This window comes from Vigna umbellata, chromosome 8 (assembly GCF_029865625.1).
Source record: "Vigna umbellata cultivar VRB3 chromosome 8, Vumbellata_1.0, whole genome shotgun sequence".
Classification (NCBI taxonomy): Eukaryota; Viridiplantae; Streptophyta; class Magnoliopsida; order Fabales; family Fabaceae; genus Vigna; species Vigna umbellata.
The window spans coordinates 12,639,079-12,661,890 of NC_142172.1; the positions used below are offsets into that span (position 1 = coordinate 12,639,079).

At 32.8% G+C, this 22,812-nt stretch overlaps 1 protein-coding gene across 1 annotated transcript; it reads right to left on the reverse strand.

Moving 5' to 3' along the window:
• Positions 1 to 375: 375 nt before the first annotated feature.
• On the reverse strand, positions 376 to 16,680 carry FU (kinase family with ARM repeat domain-containing protein). The gene is made up of 22 exons (XM_088095636.1): positions 16,402 to 16,680; positions 16,248 to 16,322; positions 15,451 to 15,543; positions 15,222 to 15,296; positions 14,948 to 15,040; positions 14,508 to 14,571; positions 14,315 to 14,399; positions 13,587 to 13,659; positions 13,446 to 13,514; positions 13,257 to 13,337; positions 13,096 to 13,177; positions 12,816 to 12,965; positions 11,717 to 11,855; positions 9,924 to 10,095; positions 7,852 to 7,950; positions 7,133 to 7,660; positions 5,761 to 6,918; positions 5,312 to 5,545; positions 4,687 to 4,830; positions 4,291 to 4,371; positions 3,550 to 3,738; positions 376 to 811 (listed from the first exon to the last, which is right to left on the reverse strand). The coding sequence occupies exons 1-22, from the start codon at positions 16,489 to 16,491 to the stop codon at positions 566 to 568; spliced, it is 4,020 nt and encodes a 1,339-aa protein (XP_087951762.1). The 5' UTR covers positions 16,492 to 16,680; the 3' UTR covers positions 376 to 565.
• Between the last annotated feature and the right edge of the window lie 6,132 nt (positions 16,681 to 22,812).

Below are 22,812 nucleotides of genomic sequence, written 5' to 3' on the forward strand. Positions count from 1 at the left end.
CAAAAATATCATATATAATTAAAAAACATTACAATAAAATTTACCCTATTAGTACACAAACTATTAAATGTACAGGTTTTCAAAATATCGTATAAAGCACGTGTCAATTATCATAGTTATTTACTTAATATAAATTTTGCATTGTTAACTCGATTTATAATTTTTTCTTGCAAATTAAGAACTTTGCCTTTTTATTGGTCTTATTTTTTATTAAAATTAAATCACTAAATTATTTTAAATTTAACAGTCAACAAAAATTATATATTAACATTACAATAAAATTTTCACTTAGTACACAAACTATTAAATGTACAGGTTGTTCAGAATATGGTATATCGTATAAAGCATATCGTACAAAGCACGTGTCAGTTATCAAAGTTAATTACTCATTATAAATTTTGCATTGTTAACTATGAAATCATTAATAATGTTAACTTATGTATTTTTCTTCAATAAATGGTAATAAAATTAAGAGGATTGAGTAATAAGTTACAGTCATGAAGAGAGAAACTAAACACTTAGAATAGACATTACAATATATGTACATTGCATATATTTTAAAATGTCAAGGATCAGCAACTTTACCAATGATGACGGAGGCATATTTGGCTATGGATGATTCTGGAGACTGCTGAAGCCTTCCAATCACAGGGAACAAAGGTGATGAACGGATGAATTGTCTACAGAGTGGATGTGCACACATCTTTGCAAGGGAAAACAGAGCGATCTTAAGCGGAGATTCGTTTCCTGAATCATTTCTGCCTGGATTTAGGGCTGATACCGCACAATCAGAAATTAATTTCAGCAGAGACTGCAAGGGAAAAACACGATCCAACCCATACAAAGAATTAGTTGCATCCAAAGCAAGTAGTTGAGTATCACTACCACTAAAATTTTAAAAAATTGACTGTTGGAGAGATTGACATTAATAGTTCACTGGTTTTTTAGATTACAAAGTTGCATGACTTGCACGATTTTATTATAATTTTGTGAAAGAGAACATAGCCAATATTATTTTCCCTATAGCCATGAAATGGAAATCAAAACAAAGGTTTTTTTAATTAAGTTTACATATATCTATACATGTTAAAACTACTACTAAAGTTTTTTAAACTATTTTATTTGAATATAGCACTTTTTACTTTTACATAAAGAATTTAATTAGATTTAAATATAAAAACTATTTGAATATTAAACGGTATTTAATAATTTCAAAATATCAGTTGTTGGTCCTCGTTTTTTTATGGTAATCTCAGTTAGGTCCTCATGTTTTTAAGTGTCTCAATTGGGTCATATTTTTTGTAAATTGAGTCAATTTTGTCATAACCGTTAAATTGTAACAAACGGTGTTAGTTGGTGCTGACGTGTTCCATAATTAATACGCTGATGTCAAAATATTTTATTACTTGGAATTTTTATTTAATTTAAGAGATTATGGCATGGCAACCCTTGGTCGTTCTCTTTTTCTTCTTCGTTTGATCTTCTATCTGGGGTAAGGAAAGTGCTCGCGATGGCGCAACCAAATGGCATTTGTGGTGGCATTTCCTGTTTGCATCAGTGGAAGGCAATGGCTGGTATCTACGCCTTATCAGAAGCAAGCTCCTCCTCCAAAATGAATCAGGTGAACATCCAAGAAAGCCCCCTCCTCCTGTCCCCGCCGCACCCCAACCCAAAATCGTCCTCCTCCTCCCTACCACCAGCGCCACCACCTCTGAACCATCTTTGATGGCACATTCAAGCTCGTCCGCGACCGCGACCTGGATCACGCGGTGGAGCGCGAGAAAAGCCTTAAACCCGTGATCTCCCTCAAAACCTTCATCAAACGTGAACCCTCCAAATCCCTCCCTCTTTCACTCATCAAAAGCACCCTTCACTTTCCCTTCTGCCCCATCAAATTCATCCGCAAGTACCCCTCCGTCTTCAAAGAGTTCCTCCCCACTCCCACCATCCTCCAACCCTACACCTTGACGCCGAGGAGCAGCTCGTATACCAACCATCTAACAAGCTCTTGAAACTCTTGATGATTGCAAGAATCCACAAAATCCCACTGCCACTCATTGAGCACTTGCAGTGGGACCTTGGCCTACCGAATGACTACACCGAGACGGTTGTACCTTGAACTCGTCTGTTGGAGCCACGAGCTGGCAATTTCGGTTATCAAGAACCAAAACAAGAAAATGAATTTGATGGTCAATTAGTGTTTCCTGTGCAGTTTTCTACTGGTTTTGAGATGGATAAGAAGTATGACAGCGAGGATGATGAGGGTAGTGGTGAGGGTTCGAAGGATTTTTCAAATTGGGTCTATGTGATTTTTCTGAGTGCAGGTTATTTTTCTCCTTTTTTTTTTTGCTAGCATAATTTTTCTACTTTTTTTTAATTTATTAAATTCCATGTCATAAGTGGCAGCATACTTTTTTAAGAGAAAATATCCACCTCACTATATCTATCTCAACACCGTTTGTGACAACTTAACGATTATGGCAAAATTAGTTCAATTTTATAAATATTTAGACCCAATTAAGATATTTTGCAAATACATAGACCCAATTGAAACAGTTGAAAATATGATGACTCATTTGAGATTTTCATATAAATAAGAGGACCATCCGAGGGTTTAAGGTTTTATTTAGTAATTAAGGTTTTATTTAGACCAAAATATAAAAAACCAAATAGAATACACACTAGATTTTATTTTAACATTTGATTGAATTTTTAACTAATAATTCAAATATCAGTCAATAGTATCATATAAATAATAGTAATTAAGTTTTTTCTTCAACCAAAATATAAAAAACAAATAGTAAATTGGTTTTCACTAGATTTATTTTTTTAACATTTGATTGAATTTCTAAGTAATAATTCAAAATATCAGTCATTTGTTTTCGACCAAAATATGAAGAAAAAAAAAACAAATAGTTGATTGAATAGTCAGTTGGTTTTCACTATTTTTTTAATATTTGATTGAATTTCTAACTTACTTTAGTTAGTTAAAAACTTCACCAACCTTACATTGACTAAAACATTTTTAATCAATATTAAGATAAATATTTAATAATGTCAAAAAATTGATCATCATAATTTGAAAAAAATGTCAAGTCAACCACGTGAACCTCGTTGTTTGAATTGATCCCGTCTCATTTTTACCCAAGCCAACAATAAATTAAATTACTTCAATAAACTTTTTAACTTACAATTATTTTTAAAATTCTCTACTAAAATGACATACTTTATTATAAAATATTTAGATTTCTAAAAAATGAACATTTTCTGAAAATTTTCAATCCAGACGCATTATTAAAATTTAATCATATTTTTAATCCATAAGAATGTGGAATATCTCCTATTTTAGTTTTCCAAACTATGAAAAGTTTAATTTAATCTCTCAAATTTGGAAAAATATGATCCAGTTTATAAATAATAAATTTGAGGAATACAAAATATATTTAAAAAAATCAGTTAATAAGTTGTTGAAATAGATACCACTTGAGCTTGAGAACATAAATAAAAACTTTCACAATGTTAAAAAAAAAAATGCAGTTTTGCACTAACCTGAACAGCTCCTTTAGATACTATGTCTTCACAAAGTTTGTCAGAGTTGCGAACCAGATTGCTAAGTGCTCCCGCTGCATTTGCCTTAGTCTTATCTTCCTCAGCCATTTGTAACAAATTTGCTAAATGAGGAATCGATCTCCTCAGCTCCTCATACAACAAGTCATTGTGGTAAGCTGCATTTCCAATCTGAATTCAGGTATGGTGCACCAGATTAGAAGAGATGAAAATATAAGAAAAGTGGTAAGTGTACGGTATAAGAAAACATAAACAGGATAGCATCATATCTAAAGCAAGAAGGATAAATTTGTGCTAGACACATCTTTGTACATCGACAATTTAAACAGTTAAATGTTTGACAAGTGAATCATTAAAGAAATAATTGATCGCATTTTATGTTATTATGCCATGCAATTACACTAATATCTCGATTTAAGGATGGTTTAGTGAAAGCGAGGTAAGGAGAGTTCAACTCTCCCACTTATTTGAAAATATAAGATTGATCTGATAGGTTTGAATGAAAAAATAGGAACGATTGTAAATTCAACTTTTTTTTACTAACAAATTCTAACAGTTAACCAATAAAAATCAAATGTATTTTGGAAATCATATACCACAACACAACAATATCCTAAAGCCAAAATAAACAAATTTATAAAATCAAACGCATAAGAACTAAATATGAACGACACCGTTATGATCAAGTTTTAGGTTCTGTAGCGGGAACGTGGTAAAACTTACAGCAAAACAAGCAAACTTTCGTGTTCGTTTGTCTGGATCAGAACATCTTTCGATAAGGATACCAACAATTTGATGTCTAGCCTGGAAATCACAATTGAAAATAAGAGAATTCAAAATATGAGAACAGAAGAAAGCATAAAATCACTTTCGTTTTTCACACGTGTGCTGTGTCCATCCAGAAAGGAACACTTACGGCCATAGTATAAATCTTTTTCATAAAATTGTTCATATTTAACAGTTGAAAATACATAATTGCTTAATAGTAACCAAAAAATAAACAGCAGGAGAAAATGGCTGAAGTAGATGAAATCATGTAAAGAAAAAAACATCCAACAACGAAATATCATTGTCTTAATAAATTACTTTAAGGCAAATACCATTATTTAGAACACTTACAAGAGAACTATAAAAATAGGCGCTATGACGACACATGTTCCCGAGAGCACTGCAGGCTTTGGCACGCACATTGGGATCCTCGTGTGAAAGAAAATCTTTCAAGAACTCCAAAATAGTAGCACCTTTAATGTACTCATAGAATACCTGACCACCAGTAAACAGACAGTAATGATTTTTCAAAATATGATTAAGGAATATCCAAAATGCAAATACAGAAACCGCGAGTATATATTTGTTCAAAGTAAAACTAGAACCAACTGAAATCAAAATGACATTTTGACACTGAAACAAATACCTGCAGACAAAGCCTTAGACTGAAGATAGTCTAGTCTCTATATAAAGTCTAAAAGTTCAATAAATTCACAAAAACTAAATATATCCTTAGAGGATTAACTTGAGAATGGCTGCATCTGTGAATACCAAATAAGTAAACTAAAGATTCTTTTTATTTTTTTAACACAAAAATACATTTATGAAAAATAGACAGCACTATCTCCACCCATGTACCTCTTTCTTTTATGTGCACTCACCAGCCTTAGTAAAAAGAATAGATAGAATAAAGGTAAGAACTGACTGACTTTGGTATTTGCATTCACAAAATCATTTAATGGAAAATGAAACTAACCTTGTCCATGCGAGCCAGATCAGAAATAATCATAAGAGCATCCAGTGTGACCTCTTTTGGGCCCGAACAATCAAACAACTTTCTCATCCTATTTGGATCCAAAAGACCTTTACTCACGAGTTGGATTGCCAAAGGTCGGTGACATACTATCTTAGCCAGAAATGCGACAGGCCTGCCCAAATCATTCAAATCCATATGATCTACACACCGAAGGATAATACCAGGCACACCAACCTGAAAAGTTCAAACCATTTAATGATGATAACATGACCATTAAAGTAAATATAGCAATTCATCGGCTAATCAACTGAAAACAAAATATAAGTAATAGGAACTATTAGAACAGTTACTTTGACATCTCACTACTATCACATGATACAATGATATTGTTTGGAGCTTCTTAATCTCCAATAAAAATTACCAAATGAGGAATCGAAAAAAGAATTTACCTCTACAAGTATCTTAATATATTTTCCCATATCTTCTTCAATTGCCTTAACTATACCCTTATCTTCCATGCATACTCTCTGACCAGGGGAGCCCATATTAAGAAGAAAGCCACTGCTGACAGAAGCAGTGGCTGAAGGCAAGCCAGGTGCATTTTGAAGAGCAACAAAAGGAAATGCTAAGATATCTATCACAGCATTTATTAGATCTCTGACTCCTGCTTTCCCTCCACCAGGTCCGATCCAGCATTTCACTAACTTGATATGAACATCACATATCAAGTTAGAAATGAGCTTAATATGTTCATTCCTAATCAAAATTTGACGATATACCAAAGCACCTCCAGAAAGACAATGACATAATAATGAAATTGTCCATACAACACCAATTGGAGACAATCCAACTCTATCATTTTGATGGTCGGTTCCATGAGATGCGTTTAAAACATCATTGCCTAATAAGCCCATAAGAAGTAGAGGAATGCCACTTGCACACAACTGCTGAACAGCCAATGGTCCTCCCCACTTGATTCTGGAATCTAAAAGACCAACATACCCATCTCTTACCCCTTGCCAATAAGAGAGTTTCCCACTGAAGTTGCAAGGGTCCAATTCATTTTCGTTGCCACATGAAAATTTAAGATGATCACTTAGTGTAGAGGTTCGAGGAATTAAAGGTATTGCAATTTCAGATATTGGAGACTCAACTAAAGCCCCAGACTCGAGAGACAGAATGGATGCCAAAGCCAACATGGCTGATGCACTTTGAGGTTCGATGGAGGCTTTTATTTTATCATCATGACTAATATGATGTGAAAGCACCGAAAGTCGAGCAAGCTGCTTCTTTGGTGCGGTAGTGAGCATAAACATTGCTGAATTTCTTCCCGTTGACTTCAAACACTGAGCAATTATTGCGAGAACAAGACATGAATGTCGAACCAGAGCAGAAGGAGTTGTTAATTTGAACTTTACATTACTTGGTTCTATACTCTGTGCGTCTTTGTTAACAGAGGAACTGCATAATGATAAAACAGTGAAAACTTCTGAAACAATAGTTCCATCACCACCCCCACTAACAACAGTAGTCACCGGAAGGGAACTGGGAAGACCACAAAGGACAGCTGGAACAATTTCATTATGTAGGCAGCACCTTGACAAAAGCTGGAAAAACAGAATATAAAAATTAAATCACCTTTACCTCTGCCATAATTACAACCACAAGCTTTGTGCAAATAGGAATTATGTTCTACAACATCATCAAGAAAACAGCAAAAAAAAATATTTGATTGATTTACCAGATTTGACCAATATAAAACATGTATAAAATGCGTTGCCATATATCCAAAAAAAGGGGCAAGCAGTAAACCACAATTACCTGAAGACAACAATTCATTGCAGACTCAAGTCGTTGGTGAAAACAATAGTAAACAGCAACCTGGACAGCTTTAGATCTAAGAAATGCTCTTGTCATTGAATCAACAATTTTTGCTGAATCTGCTTTGTCAAAGAGATTTTGCTCATGTTGCAAAACTTCCATCCTATGCAAAGAATGACTGCGCAACGCATTAATGGGAAACAAAATGGCACATTTTTTCATAAAAAGAATATCCAGTGCATTAATCAAAGACCAGATAGCTCTGCATGCTTCAGAAGCAGCCCTTAACATGTTGGAAGAACCAGAAATAAGACTTGATCCAGATGTGGCTAAACACAGACATAGATGGTCCACTAAACCCATCGTTTTTGCGTGGTCTAAAATTTTGTTAGCTGTTTCATTCGATGTCTCTTGGCCTGAAATTTGAGATGACATGAGCACCTGAGCAACTCCAGACAGCATGACTGTAATGCAAGCACTGGATTCATAGAGAACTCTTCCAGATGCATCATTATTTGATGCTACAACCTGAAAATCTTATAATATTAAGTACTAAAAACAAGTAAGAAACAGACAATTATCAAGAGCTTATGCATCTAAGTTATACAAACTAGTATTCAGTGCATATAGGCTGGGTGAAAAAATGAATGAAAACGGCACAACTTTTATTGAAAATATAAATTATCAAGATGTGAATTTCATGACGGAAAAAGTGTTACCTGAGAATAGATCTCAACAAATTCAACCCAGTGACTTAGATAAGATCTTGAAAAGCAACTTCCGCCATTATCTAGCAAAATCTTAGTGATAGAGAAACCCTGCACCAAATAAAATAGCTTAAACTTGGGAATAGTCGGTTATTGTCAAAAACCCAAAATGTAGACAAACCCAGTTTAATGTCTGCCTCATTAAACTAAGAGCGTCTAATTTAATTCATGTGCTGGGATTAATGCCTTCTTAAACAATGTGTTACAAAAGCCTAACCAGATGCAATCAGCACTTCAATCAACCAATGCCATTATGTCCTATCATAAGTTATGTCTAATGGCAAACAATTTGAATCTATATCTTTCATTAGTGGTTTGGCCAATAGCTTTCCTTACTCTCCTTACTAGGTCTTAGAATTTTAGTTTAAAATCTAATTCAACTCCACAAATAAGAAGTGAGGTTTATACCACCATATATATACTCTAAATTGGTCTTATCTTTAATCAATGTGGAACTTCCTACACACTCCCTTCACATTGAGGTATATACATCTCGAGCATGGAACTAGATATTTGTTAAGAAGGGGACTTTAAGCCTAGCTCAACTCCACAAAACCAGCTTGTAAAATAAGGTTTGCACCCAATTATATACTTTAAATTGATCTTATCTTTAGTTGATTTGGGACTTCCAACACATCTCCTCATGCCGAGGTATATACTTCTCAAGCGTGAGACTAGACACTAATGGGTGGTCCAATAGCGGGTGGAAGGATATGCCCAACAAATTTCGCTAGGATAAACTCTAACCTAGCTCTGATACCAAGTTAAGAAGTAAACTTTAAACCTAATTCAACCCCACAAAACCAGCTTGTAAGGTAAGGTTTGCGTCCACTTATATACTTTAAATTGGTCTTATCTTTGGTCGATGTAGGATTTCCAACAATATTAATGGGTGGTCCGATAATGAGTGGAACAATAAACCCAACGAACATCAAATTTCACTACGATAGACTCTAACCCACGGCTCTAATATCATGTTAAGAAATGGATTTTAAACCTGACTCAACCTTATAAAACTAGCTTGTAAGGTGAGATATGCACCACATATATACTCTAAATTGGTCTTATCTCTAGTTGATGTGAGACTTCTAACAAGAACCAACGTCTTAAAAGTTGCACTACCCAACACTTGACTCAACCCTTCTTGTCAATCCTTCAATAGGTAGCCATCCCTTTCCAAGAGGCTACCAACTCTATTAGGACATAATCAAAGCAGTCCAGGAATGAGTGCAATCAATTAAGGCAGTTTTCCAACAATAGGGCTTCTACTAGTCTTTTCCCTAGATGCTAGGACATAATCAAAGCAGTCCAGGAATGAGTGCAATCAATTAAGGCAGTTTTCAAAAAATAGGGCTTCTACTAGTCTTTTCCCTAGATGCTCCCCCAATTTTTCCCATATACTTCAAGAAAAAAACAGTCTTAAAAAAACATGGGCTCTCAAGGATGATATTTTGGGAGGCAATTGATAAAGAGTTTTCACATTATTGGAACTCAACAAAGCTAAAAGGACAAACCCCATCCACATGGACAAAACCACTCTCTTGTCATCTCAAATATTGAGGCTAAAGGAAGAACTAAAGGAGAATAAGGGAGTAATAGTTTCATGGATAACGAGGTAGAATACATACGATGTGTGTAAAGTTCAGAGCAATGCTACCAATTTATAAATACAATAACTTATTAATCAGATTACATAGTTGTACGCCTAGTATAAGCCCGAGTTCACTAATACAATGAATAAGACTGCTAGCTCTAAATAAATTTATTAAGTAAACAAATCAAGAAACATAAGAAATTATAAACAGCTCCTAAGATCGCTTCTTCAACAATTACTAAGATTGCTTCCTAAATTATATAACTAGTAAACTAAATGATTCCATAATAGATTATATTCCAAAAAAAAAAGTTCTGAGATATTCACACGGACTGAAATATTCTAGCATGCATCAAACTAAAATCCAATCATGTTTTACCAGTCAAAATTTAAAAACAAAAATAATATAATAGATGTCATTGTCATGTACCTTTGCTATCATGTCAGTAACTTCAGAGGACTTAATGGCTATAACAGATCCAGTAAACACAAGAAGCTCTCTTATTAGTTCATCTATTCGTCCACTAGAATTGAAGGCACCAGCTGCAACTAGGTTTGAGAGAATCCTCAATGACTGATTTGATTGAGGAACATCTTGATCACTGTACATTGCTCACATGCAATTAGACTTCAAAGATAATTATGAAAGTTGTGTACTCGAGCCTAAAAAGCAATAACTTTTAATTTAAAGGTCACTGAATTGCTGAAAGTGTTTTAAAATTTAAATAACTATATAAAGCCTACTTGTCGTCAATCAATATGATTTATTTTATTTTTATGTAGAAAATAAAGAGAGAATAGGACAACACCACACTAAAGGGAACCTATTTTTCCATGAAAAAAAAAAATACATGAAATGAAAAGCCCAAAAAACACTAGACTCTGAGTTTGCATTACTATTTCAAAAATAAAAGACAATGATTTAGTCAGAAACAATGAAAACTTAAAAGGGTTTATGTGATGCAGCAGTATCTGCAAATCAAATAACACTAATATTAGCACTTTTACGTCCTTCGCAGCAAACTACAATTGAGAATACAACTGAGAAGATAATTATAAAAATAGAAAAAGTAAGTTACATAAAGCCTTTCTCAACAAATCATTTATGACGATACCTGCTGAAAATACCCAAGGTATGACAAGAGAGATCTTAGGAAGACATAAAAACAACATGGTGCTGCTGGCACAAAATAGAAGCCAAGTACATTACAAACTATTTGCCTAGAATAAAAAATAAACTAAAATGTCACATAGAACCTGATTGGAAAAAACGTCTCCATGAGGATTTCTAGAAGAGAAAAAATAAGAAAAAAAGTGCAATGAGTTTCTCCAAAAGCTAAATTTAACTTGTACATATGTTAAAAAATAAAAACTTAGAAAAAGTAGAAGATAGAGTTTCTACAAATTAGCTTATACATAAGCTAATTTTAACATTTGAAGAAACATATTTCATTTTTTTTATTTTTCTTTCTTACAGGTCCTTGTAAAGAAGTTTGTCCAAACATACTTTTAATTAAGAAAAACATTTATAAAATAAGGCTGTTTCAATTAATTAGTTTTGATAAAAACACAACATTAAACATTAATTAGTTTTACAATGATTACCAGAGACATTCTGACAGTTTGACATACAAAAGCAGACAATCAAGGAAGTGAACTAAACCTCTCACTACCAACCAGCAAACATCATCTGGCTGGTCTTGCAGTATCAACAAGAGAAAAAAAAAAAAAGTAAACAGCATTTAACTATGGCTCTTGGCCCCGTCAACGTCCAAACACAAACTAAGTCTATTTCAAGTAAATAGTTTAAAAATGCAACAATAAAAAGTTTATAGAATGACTGCTAGAGACCCTCTAACAGCCTGACGTACAAAAGCAGCCAATCAAGGAAGTAAAATAGACAACACATGATTTACTTAACTAGAGAGAGAGAAAGCACGTTGCAAATTTGTGATTGAACTTTTAAAACTATACGAAAAACATTATGCATTGAGCAGAAATACAATAAAACCATGTTTTGGAAGGATAACAAGATAGCATTTCTACATTCCAAGTCAAAAACAATACTTCCAGCTTCTGAATATTAAAATTGAAAAAAATCTTAAAAGAAAAGTTACAATGAGTAAACTCCAGATATTAAAACCAACTCAACATTTAATGAGATTCAGGAGAATTTAATCTGGAAAATAGAAGTTTTATTTTGAGCATGAAATTCATATATACCTGCAAATGTTTTGAGATCCTTTTGACCATTTTTGCAGTGGTAGCAGAATATGTCCCAACGCTTCATTATCTTGACCAATTATTTTTGCACTTTTAACTGTACGAGAGTTATTTTCAAGTCTGTCCAATCTTTGGCAGCCTGTCCAGAAGTATTTACGTCAATCATATTACACGTATTCGTGAAAATAAAGAATAATAATCGAGACATTTGAAAATTTATTTCAGAAAGTTAACAGAACAGAAATTGTAACACAAGTTCATAGTTCAATCCTTAAGAACACGTCACTAAAGTCCCGTAATGGATGCATACGAATGTTATGCATGCATCCATTCCTCAAAAAAAAATTGGTCAATCAAAGGCTTAAAGCCTAAACAAGAATTCAAGTATAATACACGGGTAGGACAAAACTCAAAAAAAAAAATGTCAATGTTTGAACAGCAGATGCTTTTACAGTTTCCACCAATTCATTTGTATGAAAGGATACAGCTCCAAAGGAAGTGATTGGAATGGAGAGAGATCATAATGAAAATTTTAACATTTTGTATTAGTATTATTTTGCAATGTTAGCTTTGAAAATGCGAAGGACATGTGAGTTTAGACAAAATCAGAAAAACAAGAAACCTAAAATATCGAGGAATCCCCTTTTCATTGGCCAGCAAGCCCATTTATAGGCTTAACCTCATATATTAGACCAAAACAATACCCACACTTTAATTCTTGGTTTTTTAAGTGTATGCGGCATTCAATCAATTCCTTTGGACGGAACATACGTGTCACGTCTGTTCTCATGAGCACCCCGAACAAATCAGAAATATAACATAATTACATTAACAAAAAGCTCACCCTACCAATTTAAATTTAAATATTAGATTTTTTTTTTAATTTAAAGAGGAAACGTTAAAGACATCCCTAACACATTAAAATAGAAATGTCAGGATGAAGAACCATTTGTAATTCCAATTTTTTTACCTGTACCCTTTTTTTCATAACAAAATGCACTAGGAAGGAATGTAAACAGGAATACCAATAGTTGGAAGTGCAGACACAAGATTTGAAATGATATTGGCATATGATGAGCAATAAAGCCCGGAGAATTACCTGACTCTACGATATTTTGATTTGAAAATCCCGGGGAATCATCAAGCACTGAAGAGTTAGTTCTGTCTATGTTATGACCATTTAACTGAGCTTCACTCTGAAGCGGTGAAGCAATATGCCCCTCCATACCTGCCATGTGATTGTTTTTGCCTGTGACAAAATAAACTATTACAACGAAGGGATAGAAAGTAACAAAAATTACGCATACTTCGGTTGTATATTATCAATATATACGACTAAGGTAGGTACTGTCACTTTGCAGAACTAGAAGTGGCTGAACCTGTTGGAGTTTGAATGGTTTTCCCTTCAACCATCCGTTCTGCTTCACTGCGCATGCGTGAACCATTTATCTCTCGCAATTCCTGAAGTTTCAATCCATGTTTTAATAAATTAATTAAGAAATCAACCAAGTTACATGTTGTGGAACAATCTAATACTAACCCTGGCCTCATGTTCATCAGAGGTTTCTTTAACAAATGGGTGCTCAAGAAGAGCCGGCCAAGTTAGACGACTTTCCGGTGCCTACTTGAAATAAATTCAGAAAGCAAAGCATTTTAAATATCATTGTAGATCAAAGTAAAATAAAGCAATGTGACAATAAAAAAAGGGATATATTCACAAGTGAGCTACCTTGTTAAGCAAACCCTTCAAAAAGCTTTTGAAATTTGGACTCATGCGATCAGGATATTTAACAGGATCCTGGATTGTTGAACTAGTAGTAAATATACACAAGTGATTAAATAACAAAAGTAACGCATTTGGGAAATGTACCTTAACAATGTGTCTGATGAGAGCATATACAGAATTTGTGTAAAATGGTGGTTGGCCAACAAATAACTCATACCTGTTGTAAACATGAAAACAAGGTGACTCATGACTGGCAAAGAAAATTGAGGGTCTGAAAGCTGTTCAACAAAACACAATACCATAACTACTAGTAACACAACGTCATCATTAAGATCACTCTTGGAAAGTGCAACAGATCTGGAATATTCATACTACACTAGGGTAAGGTGAAAGAATGGTTGAATATTACATGCAAGAAGCTGAGGAAAGTATCTTCTGCTAGAATGAAACAAGAAGTTCTGTCCAGAAAATGGCATAAGTATGTGACAAATAGAAAGGATTTAAAACGAGAAACCAAGAGTTGCAAAGGAAAAAACACCTAGGACAACTTCATAGCAGCCATCTCTCACTGCTTACTCAGTAAAAACCAAAAGCACCAACACATCAATCCTCTCTTCCTTTACCCTAAACATCTTCTCACACTTAGCCTCTTGTTATACAACTAAATAAAGGAACCTACTCAGAATACATCTATATGGCAATCGCATTCTCCATCCATGAATATATAGCAAAATACAAATGGCAGTTGTAAATCTTGTAAAGGGATCTACGATAAAGACATTAAGCATTAGGCCAGATTTAATGAACAATCGACCACAATCACAATAAAAAGTCCATTACTAGATGAAGATAAATAGAGAGACCCAACATACAGTATGACGCCAAGAGACCATAAATCTACAGTGTGGTTGTAAGGTTGTTCACGTACAAGCTCTGGAGCCATATACAACGGAGTGCCTGTAAAACATACTATGTCTAAATATTTGCACACTATAGAACTATCCTCAAGTATAAATTGCAGTGAAAGATTCCAAAAGTAACAAAATCAATACCGATCAGCCAAACCTTTTATAGATCGCAAAACAACTGTATTTGTAGACATTGCACGTGCAAACCCAAAATCACAAAGCTACAACATATTCAGAAGAAAGGGAAAAAAATCACACATATTAGACCACTTTCCGATGTACTCATTTGCAGGAAAGTTGAAATAGCTTCTCAGGGGCTCAAAAAAGCTTTTATTTATAGCTTCCAACGACAAATTTTGGAAAAATAAACAATAAATATTTACATTAAAAAAGCTGAGCCAAACATGCACAAAGTGTCGCCAAGTGTGTTATTGGAAAGGTGTACCGAACTATTGAATGAATCAAAGCTTAAACTCGGTTACAATGTAAACCATGACAATAGATAGTGGATTAGTGGCAAATTCTACTATATCAAGCTATAAGACAGAAATTTAAGTGCATGTTTCACCATGTGAACAAACTAGCAGTTAAATAAACCTTGACAACAGATCCAGCACCAATTAGAATATTTTGGGGCTTCATATCGCGATGGATGATCCGATTGGAATGCAAATAGTGTAAAGCTTTTACCTGCATAACCCAAACTAAAAATGAACTTCTGCTAAGATGATATAAGATACATGCATATATATATATATATATATATATATATATATATAGTGCTCACATATTCAATTAAAGTATTCATCTGCGTTTTCCTCATCGAAAGTTATTAAAGAAAGAGCGAAGATCACTTAATAAGAGGAAATACCAATTGCTTTGCAATTGCTTGAACTTGGCCTTCCGGAAGGCACTTATCATCCTCAAGAATCTCAAATAGCTCACCCTGCAAAATAAAAACAAATTTTCAGCATGACAACATTTAAATTGAAAGTTCTGTTCCACTATCAGCTAGCTGAGTATACTTAGATCACCAATTAATGGTGTTAACATTCAGATACTGAAGTATGAGTTTGTCAACTGAAAATACAGATGATTACTTGTGCAAATTCTGTAACGACACAAAATTCTTGCGGGCTTTCAAAGGAATCAAGCATTTGAATGATATTTTCATGCTTCAACTTTCTTAAGATCTGCAAAGTTAAGGATATCATATGTCACCAGTCAGCACAAACATAAGTAATTAATAACCATATTAATAAGTAGCAAGAACAATAACAAGAAAACCTTATGCCCTACAAGGTAAAATCAGGTGCATTCATTGGTTATGCAAATGGGCAATACATCAACAAATCATTTAAAAAAAATGAAATGATTGTTTCTACTAATGTTACCTCATGACTTAACTGTAACGACACAAAATTACTAATCTATAAGTGATACTACTTTTCGTAAGGGCTTTTTGCATCCACAATTTCACACCATGTTATCTTTGTTAAGGGAATAGTAGTAACCGTTGCAGTAAATGCCGAGGCAACTATCTTTGATATCTTAATAAAAATGCAGACACACACAAGTCTTTGTGTCCGCGGGTAATAATAACAATCATAATAATAATTACAACAGATATTATGATTAAAATTGAAAAATAGTAACCATTAACAAGAAGCTTCTTAACAAAATACTCATGATGATCATACCTCTGAGGCAACATGTCTGTTCCAAACCCAAATACTTTTGACACTATAGTGGTGACAAAAATAGAAACCCACGCCACAAAACAACAAGCTACACAAACTCCATGACCAACGCTTCTCAAATTTCTTAACAACTAAAAATCATTAACAATGAGATTCAAATAGCGTAAAAACAGTATAGAAAAAAATGAACCAATCACCTCGATTTCCTGCCTTAAATTGTGAATATCCTTCTCAGTTTTCCCATGCTTCATTATGAACTTCATTGCAACGGTCTAGTGATAGAGAATCGAAAGTGAGATAACAATCGCAAAGATCGACTCAGAAGAAACCCTAATCAGAAGAGTAGCTTACCAGCCCCGTGTGCTTGCGCCTTCCCTTGTATACCTTCCCGAAGGAACCCTCGCCTACGAGTTCAATCACGTGGTAGTTCTCAACGCCCATTCTTGAATTCGAAGTGTGTAGAGAGAAGAAGAAGAAGAAGAGCGAAATTAATTTGGAAATGTTTAAAAGTGGAAGAGATTTGAAAATGTTGCAGAACGTTGCAGAACGAAGTGTGTAGAGAGAAGAAGAAGAAGAAGAGCGAGACTAATTTGGAAATGTTCAAAAGTGAAAGAGATTTGAGAACGTTGCGGAACGAATGAGAGAGAAGAGAGCAGAGAAATTCGAATTTCTTTTCCCGCTCCACTCTTTCCAATATTTATTATTTATTAAATTAAATAAATTATTAATTTTAACAAGAAAAAAAAAATAGTCGAACAAGTTTAGAAAAGTTAAATATGTGTTAGATTAGATCAACGGTAGATTATTTGATGTTGTATGCTATCCATTGATCTCTGATAATTTTATTTGAAATTATTTTCCCTAAAAAACTGTTACATTATTTTTCCCAAAAGAACAAGTGAAATCGTATTTTGAAGTGTTTTATTAAATACATTTTGAGAACAAAAAGTGAAATGAAAAAAAAATCATAGGATAACAACAAAGTTAGAAACAATTTGTTAAAAGTTATAAGTACAATTAGATAATTTGTCAGCAAATAAAAATATATTTAGCTTTATTTTTCAGTACAAAGTTATTTTTAAATTTTTAAAAACGTGATTTCTTTCAGATGCGTAGTTGCATGTTATGAGCATCTTAAGCTTATATGCAATTTATTTATAAAAATAAAAAATATTATTGGTAAGGAATTTTCAATTGTATTAATTAAATAACAATTAAGTAAGAAGTAAAACTTGTGTTGTGCCAAGTGAAACAGTCAAAGTAACAGACCATCAACGGTCGAATTAATTAATTAATGCTAAAATTAAGAAGATAAGACGTTTAAAAGCATGGTGCAAACTGAACACTCGTAGTCAGACTAATAGGGAAAATTTATTAATTAAAGTAAAGTTTGGGAACAGATGTAAAAACATTTAGAAGTTCCAAGATATTTTGATTAGTAAATAGAAAAAATATGTTATTAGCACGTTCTATATTATTGATGAAAAATAAAAAATTAATTCTAATTTATTAAAAAGTATAAATTTTATAAAATTTATTTTTTATTTTATAAATCTTATTTTAAATTTATAACTCTATTTTTCATCTTTTCCTTTTTTTACTTTCGTCAATTTTTTTCTTTCTTTTTTAGTTTTTCTCTATTCTGATTTTAAATACATCTTTTTTTTCTTCCTCTTTTTAAATATTGGCATCATTTTGTAGCAATTAACTAAAAATAATTACTTAAATTTATATTAAAATTTGGTTATATTGGATTACTTTGAAAGAATTTCATAGAAGTTATTTATGTTTTTGGGATAAATATGTTTTTACTCTCACAATTATAATTAAATTTTTAATTTTGTTTTTGTAAGGACCTAAAGAATAGAATATTAGAGTAGATAAGTGTATTAAAATAATGAGACGAACATTTTTATTTTTATTTTTATTTTAAATAATCTTATAATATAAATAGAAATTTCTAAAGTTCGATTCATTATCTAAATCACATCTATCTCTCTAAAACTATATTCTCCTTTAAGTTTTCTGACTTCTCTCTACCATTTCTCACTATAGTGTTATCTGTTCAACGATCAGAGAGTGCCTAAAAGTCCTTGCGTCAATGACAACAATCTCTATCGATCAATTTCTCGTTTTGAACCGGTAAGATTCATTCCTCTTTTTTCGGTTTTCTATAATTTTATGGTTTCATAGAATTTCTGCTCCTGCATATGTTTGGAGTTTCCTTCTCCTAATTTCTAGTTCCATTTAAACTCTAAGGACTTGTTCTTTTGAGTGGATTTGAGGGGATTTGAGAGGATTTGAAGATAATTTTTTTTATCGTTTTTTTGAGCAAATTTGGAGGTAAATGAGAGTGAATTTGAAAATAATTTTTTTTAATTTTTCATGTGAATACAATTCTATACTAATTCTCACAAATTTTATTTTCAAATTCACTCTCATTTACCTCCAAATTCTCTCAAAAAACGATAAAAAAAATTATCTTCAAATCCTCTCAAATTCATTCCCTCAAATCCACTTAAAAGAACAAGGCCTAAGAGTTGTTTCTATCACTAATTGGTGATTTGTAGGTGTTTCTAGAGTTTCCTTACCGTGTAAGGCACGGTCGGAGTAATCTTGTGAGCTGGGCAGTATATCTCTAAGGTAAGGGAAGCTAGATATGTTTTAATTTGATGATTTAGTTGTTCATTTTATGGTTACATGGTTATTGAATTAGTTGCACTGAAAATGATGTTTGATGTAAGTAGATACTATGTATTTTGATTTGGTTGAGTGTAAAATGATGAATGGGTGCTTTGAATCGCTTGAAATGGTGTAAATCTGTAATTATATGTTTGAATTGTGATAAATCTGATATAGGGTTATCTCTTGGTAAATTGAAGCGAGTTATTTTGACTTCATAGTTAATTTAGAGGAAGTGAGGTAGTGAAAATGAGAAATTGGAGTTAAGAAAATATTGATGTGAGCAATGGACATATAAATAAAGATTCAAATGGAATGTGTGAAATGTGAGTGATCAAAACAAAGTAGGAATAATTTATGATTTTAGTGTGATTCATATATATATATATATATATATATATATATATATATATATATATATATATATATATATATAATTTGAATGATAAAAGTTGAATTGTGATGAATGAAATATAATATAATTAAATTAAAAAATTATATTGATAATTTTGAATTTTCTTAAATTATGTATGATAAAGTGAATTTGAATAAAATATTTAAAATTAATTTTAAACTTTTTTTTGAGATTACATGTTACGTTGCATTATACAACCATTTTGACATTAAAAAAAATTAAGTAATTCATTATTCGACAGCATGTGAAAATTACTCATATTGAAAAATAATGGAAGTTGTAAAAAAAAATAATATGACACTAGTTTAAATTGAAAAATACTTTTTTTTTCACAAAATAAATAAAAGATAAATTGAACTTGTGACAAACATGCATATATAATAAAGACGTTATTCAGTTATAATATTGGAAAACAGTTAGAGACATACAACAGACTGTTGCGGTTACAGTCATTCAAAATAAAATCAGAATTAGTCTCTTAAACATAAAGGACCCCTGAGAAGTATTATCAAAATAGCTCTACAAATTATAATCCTAGAAGTACTAAGCTGTCGCATCACCATCTTCTAGCGCTTGCTCCACGGACACCTTCTCTTCATCTGCTCACATCCAATTGGATGATCATTGCAAAAGAAAGCATACCCAAACAAAACACAACCACACAAGCAAGGGTGAGCTAGTTTTACAAGTCATCATACAATATTAGAGTAAATAACACATCAAGAACTACTTCAATCCAAGCAAGTTAAATCATACAACCTAGCATGTCATATACTAGACTTGACTCGTCCGGACATAGAATCACTGTCGAGCTATGGCGGGTTATGCACTCGTGGTGGCTTATGAAACATGAGTTCCCCATCCTACCACACTCACGAGGTTAGCCTGTTCCGGGCCTTGAGGCATACTGAAAGCCCCCAAGACTAAGACCTCCTGCTACTCCTCACCACATGGTTCAATCCTCTCTACTTGAGAATGAAAGACCATTGGAGCGTCAGGAAAACCCCCAAGACTGAGCTTCCCTGCAGATCATTCTAAACACTAAGGCACCACCATGAATCTTCTCCTTGAAGATCATGGAATTACGTCAATCCACCATACTTATTACATTCAACCACCAAACATGTCTCATACATTCACATACTTTCAGTATAATAACATTACCACGATCATACTATGCATTTCAATCATTCCGCACACTTAATTCAAACCAAAACAAGAGCAAATGAGCTTGAACCGAATGTTGTGAGTTTTGGCAGAGCACTGAGAGCTTTGACCGAACGCTGTGAGCCTTGGCCGAACACCTAGAGCCTTGGTCGAACACTTAGAACCTTGGCCAAACGCTTAGAACCTTGGCCGAACACTTACAGTCTTGGACGAACGCTTAGGGCCTTGGCCGAACACTAAAACCTTGGCCGAACGCCTAGAGCCTTAACGCTTAGGGCCTTGGCCGAACACCTAGAGCCTTGGCCGAACACCTAGAGCCTTGGGCGAACACTTAGAATCTTGGCCGAACACTACTTAAGGTTGACCACTAAGAGAGATCGAACGCTATCAAGACCACCATTAAGACCGAACGCTACCAATACCACCCACTAAGACCGAACGCTACCAAGACCACTCACTAAGACCGAACGCTACCAATACCATACACTAAGACCGAACGGTCAACTGCAGCGTTCTGCATAATTATGCAGAATTCTGCATAATTGCTACCAGAACCCAACATGACCATTTCTAACCATTTTTACTAACTTCTAACACCCTTAATTCTTGTTTTATACTTAATTAAACTTATCTAAATAATTCAAAACATTCCTACTACCATTTTAAAGCGATTAGAGTTCAATTTTAACTCTAAAACACCAATTTCAACAACTTAGGGACCTAAATCCAATTATGCTATTTTTAACATGTTTTATTCTAGTTTTAGGACTCGGACCGGTTCTAATTGACTCATCTATGCTAGCCCAAACTGCCCAATTGGTCATTGGAGACGAACCCAATGTCTGAACACATCAAACTCACCTTCGACGCCAGCACATATGACTAGTCACAATTGACTAGATCAAACCAGGGCTGCTCTATGATCAGAGATGTGCCAACTCAGGTTTTTAAGGTTCCTCTATCCTACCAACAAAGTACTCTCAACAAATCCCAGTTAATTTATTTAAGAGTAGAAAGAAGTCAGAGCAAGAAGAAGAAAACTCAGATGTTTAGAGAGAGAAAGGAGAAGGGGCAAATGAACTCAGAGTTGGAAAAAGAAAGGCCCCTACTAAGGTCAGGGTGTCCTCAGTGGTATGGGCCGAACTACCTCAACATAAGGCCCACTTATTTCTCAGGCCCTTACAGAACTAATACCCAATAGATCAACATAATATTATCCAAGTAAAAGAAACATAAATAATTTTAAAAAATACTAAAAAAATTAGTGATAACTTAATTATTTTAAAAAAAGTATAGTTATATAATAAGATTTTATATATGAAATAAGTGTACTTATATAACAAAATTTATATAGTTGCATCTCTTTTGTAAATTTACGTTTATTAATTGTTTTTTATCAATAAGTTAACTATTTAGTTGATAATTGGTAAGTGTACCATATAGATCGTTCGATCAAACACATTTTCAAAGTGGTCGATCGGTCAACTATAATCACACTACTTTCTAGAAGCCTCAGAATAATATGTAATTGATCGGGTGTTATGTAACTGTTCGATTACTTATATATTAAGGACACCAACACAAACTCAACATGATTAACAAGGTAAAACATACTTGAGATATTGGACCGACCCTAACAAAAAAATCCACTTCGAAATTTATAAATACAGGAGTAAGGTAGGAAGTAAGTGATGACATTTATTAGACATTTAAGACTTGATCCTACTAACCGATCGATATTGTAAACTAACTTGAGTGTCATAATGTCTTTGACAGGTACCTCGCTCGGCCCGGACTTTGGAGGAGTAAGGAGGAGTTAAGACATAATTAGAGGAACTACATTGAAAAAGGAATAAGATAAAAAGGTGTGAAAGAGTAGCTCTCGACCCCACAATCCCAAACAATAAGTTTTTATTTTATAAATCTTACTAATAAACTAATTTATTAGATTAAAAATATTCAATTAATAAGCTCATGAACTAATTCATTCACAAATATAAAATGACATACAAAAATAGAAGTAGATAATTTTTTTGAAATTTGTACTTTTTTTAAAACAATTAAATTAATATTAAAGTTTTTAGTACTTTTATTTATTTTATAAAAATTATATGCATTACATTCTTTTATATTAACAAGCCATTTTATTAAAATAAGTTGACTTTATAAATATATAAGTGTTTGAAATCTCACTAGGATTAGAGATATCACGAGTTTATATATATATATAATTTGATACAAATCTCAATTTACATTGTTTTTGATAGAAATTAAAATGTTATCATAAAACATAATTTAATATGTAAAAAAAAATTAATGTAATCAGTTAAAAAAATTATATTTATTATTTTTAAATTTGAAAACAAAAATATATCAAAATTTGAATCGATGAATTTTAATTTCACATCTAGACTAAAAAATTGAAAATATATTAAATGCTAAAATTAATAACGTTAACGTGTATTATATGATACATAAAATAAATTTCTGATAAAGAT